The sequence below is a fragment of the Pelodiscus sinensis genome, chromosome 6 (assembly GCF_049634645.1).
Source record: "Pelodiscus sinensis isolate JC-2024 chromosome 6, ASM4963464v1, whole genome shotgun sequence".
NCBI lineage: Eukaryota > Metazoa > Chordata > Testudines > Trionychidae > Pelodiscus > Pelodiscus sinensis.
Window position 1 is genome coordinate 129015320 of NC_134716.1, and position 17098 is coordinate 129032417.

Sequence of the window (17098 nt, forward strand, 5' to 3'; positions counted from 1 at the left end):
GTGTGGTGCACTGTAACAACACCCATGCGGGATGTTACTGCCTGGCAAACCTAGTGTGCTGTAGATTGACAGCCTGGTTTGCTGTGCAGTGACTTGGTGTAGAAAAGCTCTGAATCGAAAGGTATTTAAACCCACTTTTCCCTTCAGACACACGGCTGCATTCTGAGTGCTGCTGACTGCAAACTTTTCATGGCAGCTGTTTCAGGAAGCAGTAACGTTTTGGGAGCAGAATCTTGCTTTGTCCCTTGGCCAGGAATGAACATGCTCTGTATCCTCCACATCTGCTCCCCTTTTATGAAGGCGGGGGGATAACTGAACAGAGCCTGCAAAGGGGAGAGCTGAGCACCCCTAAGTACATTGTAAATTCTATGCCCAAACTTGGCTTGTTCAATTGGATGAGCAGTTGTCTTCAGTCGCTCAGCACGGAGCATTGAGAGAGAGACTGAGGGATTTAGCAGCTTGAGGGCCCAAAGTGGACAGCAGTAAATGGTAGCATTGCAGCAGCCTGGAAAGAAGGCATCCGGCCACTTCAACGGATGTGTAAATAGTAAGGAAATGAAATGACGCGCAGCACTCCACATTAGACTGCATTAGACTGTCATATTCTGCTACATTCTTCTGCGTCTGCTGATTTTGCACTCGGATACCCGCTTGGCAGTATGAAGATGTAGGGAAAGTTCTCCCTTGTGCAGTTTCATAATTGAGAGATGGCACAAGCATATGTTGTGCTCCACTAACTGTGGGAAGTTCGATGTATTTGATAAAACGTGTTAGAAGAGTGCTTTCAAGGGACCAGGCGCTCAGCATTTGTTAGTCCTTAATTGGAGGTTTATATGAAACTGGATTTGTGAAAGTACCGAGGCTTATGACTCCACAATCATGTGGTAATGGAGATGCACGAAGTTGGTGTTTAAGTCAAGCAGACACGGTAGCTGGTTTATTTAGTTTAATGTGGATATCAATTAACCATAATCTTGTGTGCGGTTTGGATTTTTTCTGACATCTTTACATCTTTTACCTGCTTCTGTTTCTCTGCCCGCCATGGTGTTGGTTAGGAAGTTTCCAACCTCTGAAATAAAATGTAAAAACAAGCCTTACTTCGAAGGTGACCTGCCAGAGAGATTTTTTCAAAACCAGAGCTGGTTGCTCTTTTTGCAGCTCCAGTATTTGTTGTTTTATGAAGTATAAAAAGGACTTGAAAGGGTTTGAGATTTTGTTCTGCATTTATTAACCTTAAAAATATCAAGGATGTCAAGTTGGGGCTTTGCGGATTATGCTGAAGGACCTCCTGGATGTCACCGATAGATATGGTTCGCATTTGTGTCTCAATGGAAGCAGTGGATCTGTTGCATCTGACACAGCCTTTCATCCACAATGTCAGACTCTGAAGTTAAGTAGGTGCTAGTAAACCCAAAAGCAGCCTTTGCGACTCCTGAGCTGTACCTGCATGACAGACAGTAGCCGGTGCAGGTTACATCTGTGCACAGCTGCCAAAGTTTGCGTGCTGCTCATGGGCACTCGGCTGCTTGCATGGGCACTGCTGGTAATCACTGGGAATGGACAATTGGTGCCATGCTCTGTGGTCCAGCAGCTTTTGGAAGCTTTCACACAGTTGTGGGCTAGAAAGGCCTTGACCAGGGATCTCTGGGAGCAAGGGGTGAGGCTGCCAGTCTGCTGCTTTCTCCATCCATGCCTTTCATAGCCTATAATTTTTGCACCTTGTTAAAAAAAAGCCCTCCAAACCCCCACTGCTCTTTTTGGCATTGCTCATCGGTGGGACCCTGCGGAGCTGGCACCGTTCGTATGAATGTGACCAGTACAGGACTCGCAACTGGCCTGTATTTGCAGACACGGAGGAAGTATCTCCTCCGTGCGGGCCGCGATAGTTGCTTCCAGGACGCCTGGCTAAGGACCACAGTGACAACAATTCAAGACTGTTGCTGGCATTCAGGGGGCACTAGCTAGGGGACTGCCAGTCCACTTTCGGGCGACAGTGGCCGTCTTACTTCGAAATATGAGATTGTGCGCTCCAGGATCGGTGCACCGAGCCCACCCCAGGCCACCGGGAACTGGCAGCAGAGAAGCGAGCACGGGCCGCGCTCAGGCATTGTGCAGTGCCGGATTGGTGTTGGTCACTGGGAAGTCATCGTAGGAGCTAGAAACACTGTGTGTGTCCAGGGCCGTTAATCGTCTGCTGTGCAGGGCTGACTGGTGGCAGGGAGCGGATCTAGTGCAGGGCTGGGGCAGAGCTGCCCTGCTGCGGGGCGACACCACGCGTGTCCTTATTGTGAGGCTAGTCCGCCTTCCCACAGCGCCTCAGCAGGGCTGCTGGTTTGCGGTTATGCACAAGTTGGTGGATCACCTGTTGATGTCTTCGAGAACGTAGCTCTGTGCACGTAGCGGCAAGCAGGGACTTGCTTCCCAACGGGTGGGTTACCCTTGGTGACCTTGGAGTGCCTATAAGAGCAGGCTGGGGCCCCCAGAAAGACTGAGTCTCTTGGTTCATGATGCTATGCACTCGCCACCTCAAGAGCACCAAGGAAAGATGCACCTGCCAGCTTAGGAGGCGCCCAATGACTGCGGAAGGTGTGTTGGTAGATTAAAGGGACGCTGGCAGTGTTTACTCACCTGGTTGGAGCGCATTGAGGAACAGCCCAGGGGTTGTAGCTGCCTGCTGTGTCCTGCGTAATACCTGTCCAGGAAGGTGGAAAGCAGCCAGGATGGAGGTGGACTACGGGGATTTGGACAGCCAGCCAGGAGCCATTACTGGAGCTCATCCTGGGACTGTGCGTCATGTGAGAACAGCCGTGTTCTTTGCTGGACACTTCTTTGGACCTGGAGCTTTGGATGCTGCTAGGAATTGCTAGCTGTGAGTAGTACTAGGTGTGACTCAGCATTTGCCTGAGGCTGAGTTAGGTGGAACTTGCTGTAAATTTATGGGCACTGTGTGCTTCAAGTATCTCTGCATTCTGCAATGTGCCTTCTGAACTAAGAACAATAATTTTAGTCTCCAGAAATAGAAATGTATCAAGTGGAAAAAAGGTGCAGAAAAACATTGTGCAAAAGGCACAAGCAGTGCCATGCAAACTGCGAAGATGCTTTCATGGAGCAGACCTGGAAAACGGGGAAGAGGCAGTTGTTTCGCTGCACCAGTGCAGTCTGTGGTGGTTTCGGTAAACCAGCTGTGGCTCTCTCAGGTGAGGGTATGTGAAGCTGGGGTTTTGCTAGCTTTCTGCTGGTGTGGAAAGGTAGGGGAGGCGGTGGCCTGTGGTGCTACGTGGTACGTTGGGGTGGAGCAGGGTGTAGTGACCATGAAGTTCTCCAGGGGCCACCCACAGTGTAAGGTTGAGGGGTTTTGGACCTTGCGGTCAACCATATTTTACAGCGTTCGAGTTTGCTTCCTGAGAAGACACATTATGTCCTGGTGCGTTTTCCTCTACTTGGCCTGCCGGAACTCCTGGGCCTTGCTTCTCCCTGATCTTGTCTTCTCCATAGCACTGGTCACATTAGCCCTCTGGGCTGTGCATTCACGGCCTGAAGCAGCACTAGCGTGCATGAGCTCACTAAATGGGTCCTCCTTCGTGGTCCTTTTCCTCCTCCTCTGGGGCATCTGTTTGGTAGGTGCAGCCTGAGGTGCCCCTGCTCCAGCTGCTGATGAGAGCAGGCAGCTGCATCCTTGGATTGACCATCACAGTGGAAGGGGACAAGTTTTAACACTCCCTTCCCTTATCGCCTTACTCCCTTCCCTAAACTTGTGTAGGGCGGTGTGCACAGTTTTGGGCTGAGTGCAAAGGATCTGCGTGCTTGGTGCAATTTTAGTACTGAGTGCAGACACTCAAGACAGGAAAAGTTCAACTGTCCTGTCCAGAAACTCCATTTTGTTTTCAGTTACTGATGGCAGTAGCCGCTCCTTCAAGTGTGCACCTTACCCACATCCTATTTACAACAATTACATTATAAACAAATCAACATAACAGCACTGGAACAGCCCCAAGCACTCCAAAGGAAATGCGTAGTAACGCTTCCTCTTTGACCGATGTCCCTAGGGGTGCTGCTCTGCTGCAGGTGTGGTAGAGCTGGCTGGGCTTTGGATTGGAGATCTTCCTCCGCGGTACCTGTCTGACTGAACATGCCCCCCCCCACCCTCCCGAGTGTGGGGCGTACAGCCAGTGCAGTGCAGCCTGGCCGTCCCCACTTGGCTCCCTACTGCCCTTGGTAGGGGGCAGAGCCTGCTTTCCCTGTTCCCGCATCAGTTCCTGCCTTACCGGTTAGCGGTACCATCCTTGTAGTTGTTACTGCACTGACACGGGCAGTTTTCATTTTCCCACCACTTCCTGCCTGGGAAGCTTTTCCCCCTCCCCTTGTTGCATGCAGGTTGCCCACCACTGGCTTAGATACTTGAAAGACCTGTGGTGGTTGGACACTTCTCAGTTGCTTTGCCTTTAAGGTGACACCCCCTTACACCTTCCTCTTCAGACTCAAGGCCCTTCTCCATTTCTGAACCAGCCCCCCCGCCCTCTTTCAGTAAGGAGAAGGGAAGGGGGGGGGGGCTCCGTTGCTCTCTGCTCTGCCAGACAGAACTTACCTACTCCTCTTCAGTATGCACGGCTTACATCCGGCTCACAAGCCATGGACCCAGCCTCCACACTGCCCATATTGGGACTGCTGGGCCATGGTAGAGGAGGCACAGTTTGGGAAATGCCCCATGGAGCAAAGCAGGAGACCTGCACCTCTTCCTCCTCCATTGCGCTTTCACCTTCTGCGGGCTGAACCTCTGCCAGTACCAGCTGAGGAGGAGGAGACCCCTTGGTACATTTCGCTGCCCGATGAAGCTGTCGTGCCTCCCCTCCCTACATCTGTCGATAACGGCAGACATTTTCCAGCCTCTTTTTCCCTAATAGCCTGGGGCTTCCTTCCCCGTAGGCCGGGGTCAGTCAGTGCCTGTGGACTCGGGAGGTAGTTTGTGTCTAGTTTTGGGGGGTGTTGTTAGTTCATAGGCTGTGATTGGCGGGGCTTGAGAGTCAAGAGGGCATGTTTTCTCGGCCTTTGTACTTTCATGTTGCTTTTTCATAATGGCAGCTTATCCATTAAAGAGACCAATAGACAATGAAATTATTTCACCCAAGAGTTGTTTAATGTTAATATCTCCTTTGATCTCCTGATCAAGAGCTAGAGTAATAGAGGACTAACATCTGACAAGATGATATATAAGTGCACGCGCTCACACTCACACACTCTCTCTCTCTGTCTGTCTCTCTCTCTCAAGCTAGAGTTTTGAAAAGCAAAACTGTCTAGCGTTGACTGGCCCCCGTGACCATTTCCACGCTTCTCTAACACATCTCTACAAGCTGACTCGGGGTCAGTTAGCCTGCAGGTGCTTACCCTTCCTGGCCACGTCGCACTTGGCCTAAGATTTGCTGCGGTGATATAAACACTGGTTTGCAGTCGCATGACAATCCGATCATGTCACAGTAGGACGCGTCTCGGAGGGGTTGCCGTATTGATGTGTAACTTGAAAAACAACTCGCAGTTCTTTAGCACCGTAGGAACTAAGAAATGTAGTACGTCGCGAGCTTTCGTAAGTAAAACCCCAGTTCCTCAGATGACTTGGGGTGGGATCTGGTGATAGGAGATGGTGGTTTTGCTACCAATGAATGAGGAAGGGGATCCGTTACCAGGTTTTCTGCCCTGTATCCACAGAGTGTGTTGCTTTATGAAGGAAAAATAGATCTGTGTGCGCCAAGTCCTGCCATTTTCCTGCTCTTCTGTTGTGCTAGGACTGTGCCCTCCTCTGCTCCTCCTCTTGACTTTCATTTTCTGCAGCTTTTCTCTTCACTTTTTCCTCTTCTATTTCTCTTGTTTGTTCCCCCCTTTCCTCTTCCCTGGCTACAGCTCATGCTCTCTGCTCCTAGTCTGTCTGCCCTCCCAGGTTTCTGCATCTCACCTTCGTTCACTGTCCTTTACTTTCCGCAGAGATAGGCTCAGATATCAGTAAAACATCTTCATTAGGCCTCTTCTGGGTAGAGCTTTTTGCTGCTGTCTGGGACAAGTCAGCTGACAAGGGCTCCCTGTTTCGCTTACCAGTGCGTTAGGGGCATACGTGCATTTAGCTCGCTCATGTGGTCAGGCATCTGCCACAGGCAGCCATGTCTGGGCTGAACGTCTCTCTGTCTCTCTCCGTCTTGTGCAGCCCAGCGCTGGGTTTCAGTGGCAGTTGTCACCAGTGTGCTAGTGACTGAGGCCGTGGTTGAGGCTGTGTTCAGGTCGGCTAGCACGCAGCACTCGAACCTGCCTGCGGGTTATAGTTAGCTGGGTGCCAAACTTCTCTGTGGGCATAAAATGTTTCTCATATGGAACATTGCTCAACTCTTCATTGATTTAATTTACAGTTCTTCTCACATGGCCTCCGTACGATACTGTCACAGTTGCTCCCAGTTCTTGCTCAGTCGTATCTGCTTTGCTGAGGGACACACCCATGCTTGGAGGGTGTTCTAGTCCTCCTTTTGCAAAGCTTAAGCAAGACTCAGCTGGGTCAGAATGTGGGGTTGCCTGGATGTACTTCAGGGGCTAATTGGGTCTCCAGAATCTTTATAACTGATGGACGGGAGACTTACACTGGCTCTGTCAGCTCTGCCTGCACAAATAACAAAAGACTGTGATTAAAAATGGCTTTTGTTGTTTTGGCTCCAGTTGTAAGTGGACACTGAGGTTGGAATGTCTAAGGTTATTTAAGGGTCGGTTGGCGTTTTAGCGAAAGTAAATGTTGCTCTTTGTGATCTGATTCGTCTGCACAGAAACTTGCCTGTTTTAATTCACTTGGCTTTGTTACTTGGTGCAAGTTTGTGTGTGGACCAGCCCTCGGCTAACAGCCAGAGTTTGCAAGGCTGGCAGTCAGGAGCATGGGATAAGTCTTTGATCCTTGAGTGCACATGACATGAAAATAGTAGTCAGTAAACATGGAACCATCAAATCAACTTTCCAGACTCACTCTTTAAAGCACAATTGCTTGTTAATCTTTGTGAGGAGCCTCTTGATGTTTCTAAGGTTTGCATGTGGTTATGTAATTCAGACTTTTCTTGGAGGTCTGTGCAGTGGTCGAGTTATGTTCCATTTACCATACTGACATCCCATTCTGACCTTGCGCATAGAGGACAGACGGCGCACCTGGAAGTCGGCAAGTCCTGAGTTCTAATCCTTGCTCTGCTACTGACTTGTGATGTAGCTTTGATCAAGGCACTGTGCTGCGCTCTTCCTCAGTTTCACTGGCTCTGAAATGGACGTATTTGCTGAGCTGCATAAAGGAGACTTAAGCCGTTTGCAGGTTGTGCTGCGTGTATGAGGTGCTAGAGAAGCCCTGTCTGTTGGGACAGTAAATTTCAGCACAGTGATTGAAGCTAAGAAAAGATTTTGGCCAGTGGAGTTTGCGCAGAGAGCAGCACTGCTCTACTAATCCCATGGTACGATAATTTGCAGATCTCAAAGTGCTCTTACCAGCAGGTAAGTACTAGTCTCCTGATGTGACGTGCCCAACTCACGTGCTGCGCTGGGGATCATATCCATATCCCTGGAGCCTGTTCCCACTGGATCTCTCTCTCTTTCCTCCCTTGATTTTGCTTAATGGAAAATACTGATTGGAACCCTGGTGACACGTGGGAATTAGCAAGTACCCAGTCCCATGCTCCTGACGGGGAAGCAGTGTGTGGTAAATATGCTACCAACTGGTAATGGGAATATAATGGTTTAATAATCCTTAGCATTTCCAGAGTGATTTGACTGTTCAGAGGGGTTTGCAAACACCCACGAGAGGCAGTTAGTAAGCTGGTAAAGATGCAGAATGTTGCCTGCAAGGGCTGCTGCTTGTTGTTTTTTGCAAATGAAGACCTATTCTAATGCATGCAAGAACTCTGCTTTGGCTTATTTTCTAAGTTTTCTTTTTTCCACTCCTGTCCTTTGCTGCCATTTGTGTGACACCCAGGCAACTGGAGTTATTTCGGATGGCAAGAGCAGACGAGTATGTAACAGTTCAATGTCTGCACGTTCCATGGTTCAGTAGCACTGCGGCATGCTCCAGCATGAGACTAGCAGGGATATTCATGCATAGAGGAGACCCTTTCTGTTTCCTTTCCTTCTCTTTCCTTCACATTTGTCTGCGCTCTTGTCTTGTTCTGTCTCGGAATTCGTTTTCGTGGCCTTGCCCTGGCCACGCTCTCAACAGTCCATTTTGTAATTGAGGAGTTGGGGTGAAATCTGGCAATCAGTAGCAGAAATAGCTGCCTGTCCACCGTGTCCTCCTCCCCCGCCTCCCAGACAGAAGTCCCTGTTGGTGACGCTGGTCGTCAGAAGTGTCAAGGCGGTGGGGGAAACGTTACCATGTGTCTTTGACTTTAAATCACCGTTCAGCAGAGCAGGAAGACCATGACCTCCATTAGAAAGTCCATGTTGGCCAGCAAATACTAAAAATTATTTCCTTTGTAAGCAACAAGCAAGCCAGCTGCTTTAGGGATCACTCTCTGGCAACTGGCAAATGTGGACTCGGTGTACATGAGAGATGGTTGTCGGTTGATTTGTGTGCATGCTGGCCGAGTTGCTGTTGGATTAAGTTTATAGTATACTGTGGCGTGGGGGCGCTCTGTGCCAAATCAGCCCTAGTGGGGAGGAGGCAGAATAAGGTGAAAGTAGTAAATACAGTTGATTGCAATGCTCCATATATAAAAGCAGGGCTTATAAGACAGACTAACGTATGCTACAGAGAATCAGTTGGATGATACTTACTAGTAACCAGTTAACCAGCACCTGGCCTGGCAGGCCCACAGTGCCGAGGCCAGCAGCCCTGGGATTAGCCATGCGACCAATAGAATTGTGATCGGTTACATGGTTAATATTGCTAACATCGCTCCCTTCCATCCTTCCTCGTCAGTCACGTCATCGAGCCCTGTAACGGAGCACCACCAGCCGCCCCCCCCGGCACCAGTCGCGCTCCCAAATAGGCTGACACACCTCAAGGTTGCTCAACATCCATGTCTTTAAGAACGACCAGGCGCCGTGGGGCACTCGAGGCTAATAGGCAGAAGCAGCATCAATACACTAGCAGGGTGTTACGGTATGGAGTGGAGGGCCAGTGCTAATGAGGCCAGTCGGTCAGGCGGGCTGTGGCCCACTCCGGCCGTGGATGAGGAGGTGGCAGTACCCAGAGAGGGAAGGTTGGGTTTGTAGTGAGCCAGCTGTTCCCGGTCCCTGTTCAGACCCAGAGGAACAGTGTCAAGTTTGCGCGTGAATGGCAGCGCCGCTGTTTCTCTTCGCTGGCTGCTTGCCAAGTGCTTTTGTTGAAGGGTGGCCGCTTATCCATCTCTGAGTGGGTGTCCAGGGAGACGGACGGGTGCCCCTGCTGGTTTTGGTAGGTGGCCATTCTGGATGTATATTGATGTCTGCCTCTGCTGTTTCCACTGCAGTCCCTCTGGCAGAGCGGGTCTTTGCCCACCAAAGCTTGTGCCCTAATAAATCAATTAGTCTCCAAGGGGCCACAGGGCTCCTCATTGTGTTGGCGGATACAGACTAACTTGGCTGCCCCTCTGCTCAGTGTCTTCATTCACCCAAGCTTGTCTTACCACCAGTGCCACACTACGAACAGTTTTTGCAAGGCTTTCTCTTCTTACAGGCAGGGAACCTGCAGCTGGGAGACTTCCAGCTCCCTCCCTGCCTGCCCATCTTCCCTTCCCCGGCTCCTTTCCAGCCTTGTCTGGCCAGCCGGATTTGCCAGCCCTAAGGCCTTTTCATCAGCCCCAGTCTGCTCCCCTCGATTGGCGCTGACTGGGCAGGGGCTAATTCTGTGCTCTTCCACCAGCATCCTGCCACAAGCCTTTTCAGGCCAGACAGTCCCCCTGGCCCAGTCTAGTTCTAAATCCCGTTAGTAGTGGGGCTCTGCTGCTTCCATTGAGAAGGCTGTTCCTGGGTGGCAGCGCTCTGTTGGAGCCTATTTCATATTTGGCCCTTCGCATTTCTTGTGTTTGGTTTTATCCCATCAGATTTAGTTGTGCCGCTTGGGACCTGTATAAACAATTCTCCTGGGTGTGTGTGTCTGTTCAGTCTTTCACTGGGGAGACATGCATCCAGCTTAGTGTAAGCCATGCCCTCAACCCTGGGCAAGCTAATCTCTTCTGTAATGCTGCTGTTTGTGGGTGGCAGCAGCAGGGGGAATTCCTTGTCTAACACAAAGTGATTAGCTTATGACCCAAAGCATGAGGCTTAATTACCCGTATCGTGCTTGGCTTATTCAACTAAAACATGAAGGGGTAGTTGCTCCATCCCCATGCAGTCCCCTCACAGTACTTTTCTGTGTCCCCCTTGGTAGCAGAGAATTCCGCAGATTGACTAGACACCATATCAAATACTGTTCCCTTTATCAGAGGGGTAGCCGTGTTAGTCTGAATCTGCAAGAACAACGAGGAGTCCTGTGGCACCTTATGGACTAACAGATGTATTGGAGCATAAGCTTTCGTGGGCAAAGACCCACTTTGTCAGATGCATGTAGTGGAAATTCCAGAGGCAGGTATAAATATACAGGCTCATGAAAAGAAGGGAGTGCCAGTCAAGAGGAAGGCCAGAGATAATGAGATCAGTTCAGTCAGGGAGGATGTGGCCCACTTCTAGCAGCTGAGTATTTCCTTCAGGTGCCCTTAAGCTAACTTTCCATTCACCTATTGTCTGCTGCATCACACAGTGCCACATGGAGTAGACACCATTTGAAGTGATAGAATTTGCCCAGCTGAGGAAGGGCTCAGTGTAGCTTGAAAGCTTGTCTCTCACCAGGAGAAGCTGGTGCAGTAAGAGAGCTTGTCTCACCCATCTTGTGTGTCCAAAATTTGCTACTGGCAGGATGGTGTGCCAGAATGGGGGCACAGGAGCACCCTGCTGCTCCATTGCTGCCCCTTGGCTGTGCTGGGGAGGGTTGCCTGACTGCTTTTGTGTCTTCCATTTGCTTTCCCAGATAAATGCCACTTTTCCTTGGGGAAGCAAAGAAATCTATGGGGGACATGAATTCTTCATCTACGCAGTGGCTAAGGATTCCATCAGGAGTAAAAGACTGTGAAATGGGTGTGTTAGTACAGCACCAGTTCCAGGAAAGGCTCCTCCCCACAGAGTTCCCTGTTATAGGAGAGTCACCGACTGTTGAGCAGCAAACATAAGTACTCCGCTTGCTGGAAGATGGGTTGAATGACAGACCTTTTGAAACGGTCACCTCTGTTAGAGCATTAAATTAGAAAATTATCTTAATGGGAAGACTCTGGTAGAAAAGTGCAAAGGGGGCCACTGAGCTATTGCTGTCGCTTCGTACTCAATCCAGATTCAAAACCAGGCTCTGAGGAGAGATGTGGATGACACTGGCTGCCTAGCGGAGGTCGTGGCTATTTAGCCGACTACATTCTATCTGCTTGTTTACATGTTTTTTTTACGGGGCCCAGCCAACTGAAATTGCCCTTCTCAAAAGATGTTACGTGTTGTTCTGGGGTGCGGTTTTCAGAAGTGCTCAGGATTGGCCAGCATCTGCTTCCCTTGAAGTCAGAAGTATTTTAACACTGAATTTGTTAGGAGTAGGCATAAGCCAACACTGAGGGCTTTTAAAACACCACCTCCACTTAACCCCAGATCACCACAAGGGGAAGATTTGCCCCTTGTGTATTGTAAACTTAACAGTTTTCCTTTTATAGTCCGGTACTGGGGCTCTTTTAGTAACAGGGTTTTAAACAGGAAAATGTGACTGTCAAATCTCCCACACTGGAAGTTCGGTGGCAGGTGAAACATGACACAGTTCACTCTTTTATCTTCAACTGACTAGATTTCAAGTTTTTGATCTCCCATTAAGTTCATAGAGCGATGGGAAACAGCCTGCACAGACAAATGACCCGGAAATGAGTTTACTGTCAGTGACCACACAGTCTGTTTTAACTCTCCTGTGACACCGTACTCTTGCCCAGCTGGGTGGGTGTGTGAAATTGATGCTCTGGTTCAGCTAGAAGTGGAGGCCTTTGTATGCCGGAGGTGAAACTCAGTTGTGACCGCCCCTGTCCATTCAGCACACGTCACTCTGCCCTTCTCCCACAACCGCCCCTGAAACGGTCACTGCATCTCCTCTTCATAGTCATAGGAGTGGAATTTGGGGCTCTCTGCCCTCTGCCTTGCCTTGGCAGGCTGCATTGCTCTTGTCACAGCCTGAATGGGGGAGAAGAGGCTTGGGAGCTAGACCCCCGCTCACAAGGGACAGCACAAGGAACAGCCATGGAACCACCAGGCAGTTCTAAACCAGTTGAAATGCCTGCTAGAAAAAGCCCCGCCTTCCCAGCAGCCTGGGTTGTGGATTCCTCAAGCCACATGGAATGGGAGTTTTGTCAACCCCGAGGGAAAACGAGATGGGTGTGTTAAAACAAAACACTCGCCCCAAAGTCAACGTGACAGACCTGGCGGGGCAGCAGTGCCTGGACACTGTTCTGAGATGGGTGGAACAGTCACGAAATGCTCTCTGCCCTAGGGCAGTGGCATCAGAGTTACTGGTGGAACTAGGGATTTTAGAGTTGGATATGCCCAAAGGTCACACGCACATTCACTGTTTCTTGTGTCTTGCTTTTCTTTTCAGGCTCTAGATCCTTGCTCTGTCAATCCTTCTGACGTGACTTCCTGTCCTGTAGCTTTGCATTACATATGTCGACCGTATGCATGAATATTCGGTTATTTATCAGAGCAGAGCATGCCTCTTTCCTGGCCCTTGGATTTATCCAAGATTGACACACTGGGACTATAGACTGAGGCTGTTGTCATCCCCTAAGAACTTTTAGTGCATGTCAACTTACCTAAGCCAATTCCTTTATGTCTTTGTACCAGTGTGTTGCATTGTGTAGTTAGTTACTAACATCGTGGTTTTCAATGACTTTGTGAAAGCAAGATCTGCTTAGTGGGAATGGAATAACTTAGTGCATCGTCTTCCTGATGATGCAAGTTATCCCATTTCTGTTTGTGTGTGTTGGTTATTTTGCTAAAACAGCGTAAATGTTAATACCTGTTGCTTCCTGTTGAATGGATAGTGTATTTCCCAAGCTGCTTCTGCCTGTTGTTGTCAGTCTCCTCCTCTTAGGATGAATTAAAATCTATTGAGTAACAAGAATATTCAAGTACTGGTGTGACCATCACGGCATCTTCATAAAAACTTGTGCTATCAACTAAAGATTGTTACCTACCACCTGCATAGTCAGACTTTGATATTCTCCTTACTCCAATGGAATAGTGTATGGAGCAAGGCCCTAACCTGGGACTGCTTGTATATGCACTATTCAACGTGAGTGAGGGAATCGCAGTCTGTCTGTAAATTATTAATATGCCTGTCACCATTTGGGCTTCCGAACAGCTTTAATGTCTCTGGCTATACTGCAGCTTGCACAGTATGTGTTCTAGATGGGCTTCGAGTCTCACCCAATTGGGCTGTTCTTATGTTTTGTGTAGCCTCATTGTTACCACTGGGTTTAGGGATGAGCATTTTTTTACAATTACTATCAATGCAATATTCTGAATTGTGGCACCCCTCAGATTTGTCCACTGATACGCATGAATGATGAGAGAAACACCCTGGTCCCATGGGTTCTACTTACTCTGTCAGCATGGCATGTTCATGTGTAAATTTAAGCCACGGTTTTACAAATGCTCAGTTCCTGCTGTTGGAGGGACAAGCTGGGTGAGGTAACATGCTGTGTTGGACCAACTTCTGTCGGCCAGAGGGACCAGTTTCGGAGCTGAAGAAGAGCTCTGTGGGAGCTACAAAGTGTGTGTCTTTCACCAGAAAAAGTTGGTCCAGTAAAATATATCCCCTCTCCCGTCTCGTGTGTCTATCCTGAAAGTAAGCAGCTAATTTCTGTCTGAGACTTTCTCCTTTCTGACACCCAACATGCATTGCCATTGCTGTAGACAGGCACAATACTCACTGCAGCTCTTCAGAGGGGAGAACTGTGCCCTTTGTACGGCAAGATGGATTCTCTCCAGTCGGCATAGTGAGCTAGCATCCTTTAAAGGGCTGACCATGCACATACACAATCGCCATGTGGGTTAGTAGGATCCATTGGAAAGAGCTTTGCGGCACCATTTCTGCATTATTCACCATGCCCTCAATTGAGGGGTTTGCAGAAAAACGTGAAGTAGTTGCCAGGGGGAACTCGGAATATGAAATGAGTGTCGAGTAAAAGAGAGAGAGCGAGCGAGCCCACAGAGCCAGGCGCTAGGCAGACGGACCATGGCAGCCCCTCCCCAAGGACTTAGGCCGGAACTTGCCAGGAACGCTCAGCACGTCAGTAATTTGTACACAGCACAAGAGTACAGGGCTTGGTTCTGAGCATGGAGCAGGTTTGAAATCCTTGTTCTAAGTTGGTGATGTTTGCAAGTCTGAGGGGTGTAATGAGGATTTTTTTTTTGGCTGTAAGGTTACTGCCTTTTTGGAGGCACCAGTTTTTCTTTGCCAATTCGTGCAAGATTGGCATCTTTGTTTCTAATGAAACCAAATAAATTAACACAGTTGCTCCTCATCTAAAGCATGGAGACTGACAAGAACAGCATAACATTCGCCTGCGGAGAAGCAGGAGACTATACACTATCTTCGTTGAAGACAATCAAATTGAGATTTAATTTACAAGCAGAAAGCCTGTTGGAAGGAGATTTCAGCTGGATGTGCTGACGTTCTCCCGTCAGATGGTTTTTGTGTTTTCTTCCATGTTAAGCTTTTACTGTACCTTTATGGTATATTAAGGGAGATTATGTGGGTTACAATAGCAAACCTTGCATTAAAACTGTTGGCTCAAAAACAAGTAAAAGCTTCAGTGGAAAATACGCACCCATATACTGCAGATAATTTTGATCAGCAGTGTCGGGAATTCAACTTTCATTTGTTTGTAAAAGCAACGGGGAAAACTGACACGGAAACCGGACAGCACTTTGCCTTCTTGCTCAGTCCCAATCAGTGTGTGCTGCGATGATGCTGGCTGATTGCAGCATGCATGCAGTGCTGAATCAACTTCTCAGACAAGGCTTTGATTTGATTGTCCTTCCTGTTGGGGCTTGGTGCTCGCAGAGGTCACGAGAAATAAGGGCTGACGGTGCTTTCGCTTAATTTCAAGCATGTTAGCAATGTCGCTTGCCTTGTCCCGGCTCTCTCTATCTGTTGGCTGGAAGCTCGCAACGAGGAGGTTGCCGTATTTGGCTGCCTAGCAGTAGCTTTATTTTTTAGGCCGTGAACAGATGTGAGGGGAAGGTGTCAGACGCGAGCTTTCACTTGCCTTCTTTTTGTGACGGTTATTAAGTTGCGGTGCCTTTCGAGGGAGAGGTGCTTCTTTCTGGTGGTGGTATTTACACAACCCTCGTTTGTGTTGACTTCTTAAAGTTTCTAAATTTGACGGTGAGCTGTAGCTACAGGAATGTGTTAAAATGCAGCACTCAACGAGAAGCAGTGACTTGGGTAGTGGTATGGTATATTGACAGGAGCGTTAGTGCTTGTCAATATGTAAAGGGGAAGCAAGTTAGAGGCTTCCTTTTCTGCTCCTCGTTTGAATGGGGTTTTAAAGCCAATCACTAGATGAGACGGAGCATATCAAAATCCTCAGGGCAGACTTAGCTTCGCACAGGGGAGCAGGCTGCTCTCTCAACGCGAATGTTTTTGTTAGGGTTTTTGGCAATAGTACGAAAGTTTCCCAAATGAAGTGTCTTACGCCCCTATTTGTCAGCAGTGGTTGAAGAGAAAACGAACAAACAAAAAAGCAAATGTTCTTTTTGTGAGGCTGTGGCCGGGGCGGGGGAAGGTGAAGAAGGAATTCCTCACTAGACGTTGGGAGGACTTGAAGGCATGTGCGGGATTGCCTTTCTAGGACCCATGTATTAGGGAAATGGGCCTCGTCTGACTTTTGGCTTGGTGGTGTTACGTGGGCTCTGCTGTCCCTTCCAAATGGAGTTGGTGAGTTGTGCTCTAACGATGTTTGTTTCTTAGCCTTCGAAGACCTTGATAGCGCCGTGGATGATAGAGACAGCGACTACCGCAGCGAGACCAGCAACAGCATTCCTCCTCCTTACCACACAATCTCCCAGCCCAACGCCTCCGTACACCAGTTCACCGTGCCCTCGCGCCTGCAGCAGCAGGGAGTGTCTCGCGAGTCCTGCATGGACTCCATGCAGAGCTATGATCTGGATTACCGGGAACGCATGGCCATCAGGTGGGTGCTGATTGGAAAACTGTAGCTCTTTCTCCACCAGTGAGCGGTTACTGTAGATTCGGAGGGCACTATGCAAACGCAGGAGGGACAGTCGTGAGGTTTTCAGAGTGTGATGATAAGACAGCACAAGGTATCACCTGCCGTGTGAATGGAAGTGTTGTTCTAATCTAAGTCTCCACCTTTGAATCAAGCAAGTATAAGGGCAGATCCTGCAGCCTCGTTTTATAAAAGAATTTTTACACTGTGCCCAAACTTAGGAGATGTATTGGTCTAATTTTTCCAAATAAATAAATAGGATAGAGAACTTGAAAATGTCATCTGGCAAGTGTGTGGTACCTTGTGTTATAATGAAATGAATCTCAGTGCTTTTCTTTGTAAATTTCATCTTCATTGGTGACAAATTATCTGTTTCACACAGAACTGTTGCATAACATGAGTTTTGCTTCAGTGTGTGCCTTGCACTACAAGAAAGCCTGGGTGTGTTGCCAGAAAGTTGAACCCTTCCCCAATTTTTTTGTGGACACCTTTCTTCAGTGTAAGGGGTCCCCCCCCTTTTTTTGCACATAGCAGAACATATAGTTGTCTTTTGACTACCAATGAGCAGTTGATCAACCATTATTTTGCCTGGTCAGCTCATTAGATGAATAATTACCATTGTAGTGCTTAAGAGCCCTAGTTGTGAACCCGTGTCCCACTCTACCTGCCCTGTGAACACCTAACAAGACCAGAGGCCCCAAAGGCGTATAATGTAAGCAAAGGAAGAACAGGTGGATTCAACAGGCAGGCAGTGGGAGCAGGCAGAAACAATGAGACAATATTAGTCAGCTTGACAGGTGGCTGTTTTGGAGAACTAGGATATACTTGGA

The 17098-nt window shown here is 48.7% G+C and overlaps 1 protein-coding gene across 7 annotated transcripts in view; it reads left to right on the forward strand.

Annotated features, from left to right (window-relative positions):
• UNC13B (unc-13 homolog B) overlaps window positions 1-17098 on the forward strand; it is a 341091-nt gene that overhangs the window by 111369 nt on the left and 212624 nt on the right. For all 7 annotated transcript variants that reach the window (XM_075932833.1, XM_075932834.1, XM_075932838.1 and 4 more), the window contains one exon: window positions 16010-16232. In XM_075932833.1, coding sequence (XP_075788948.1) covers window positions 16010-16232 — 223 coding nt within the window. The remainder of the gene's footprint in view (window positions 1-16009; window positions 16233-17098) is intronic.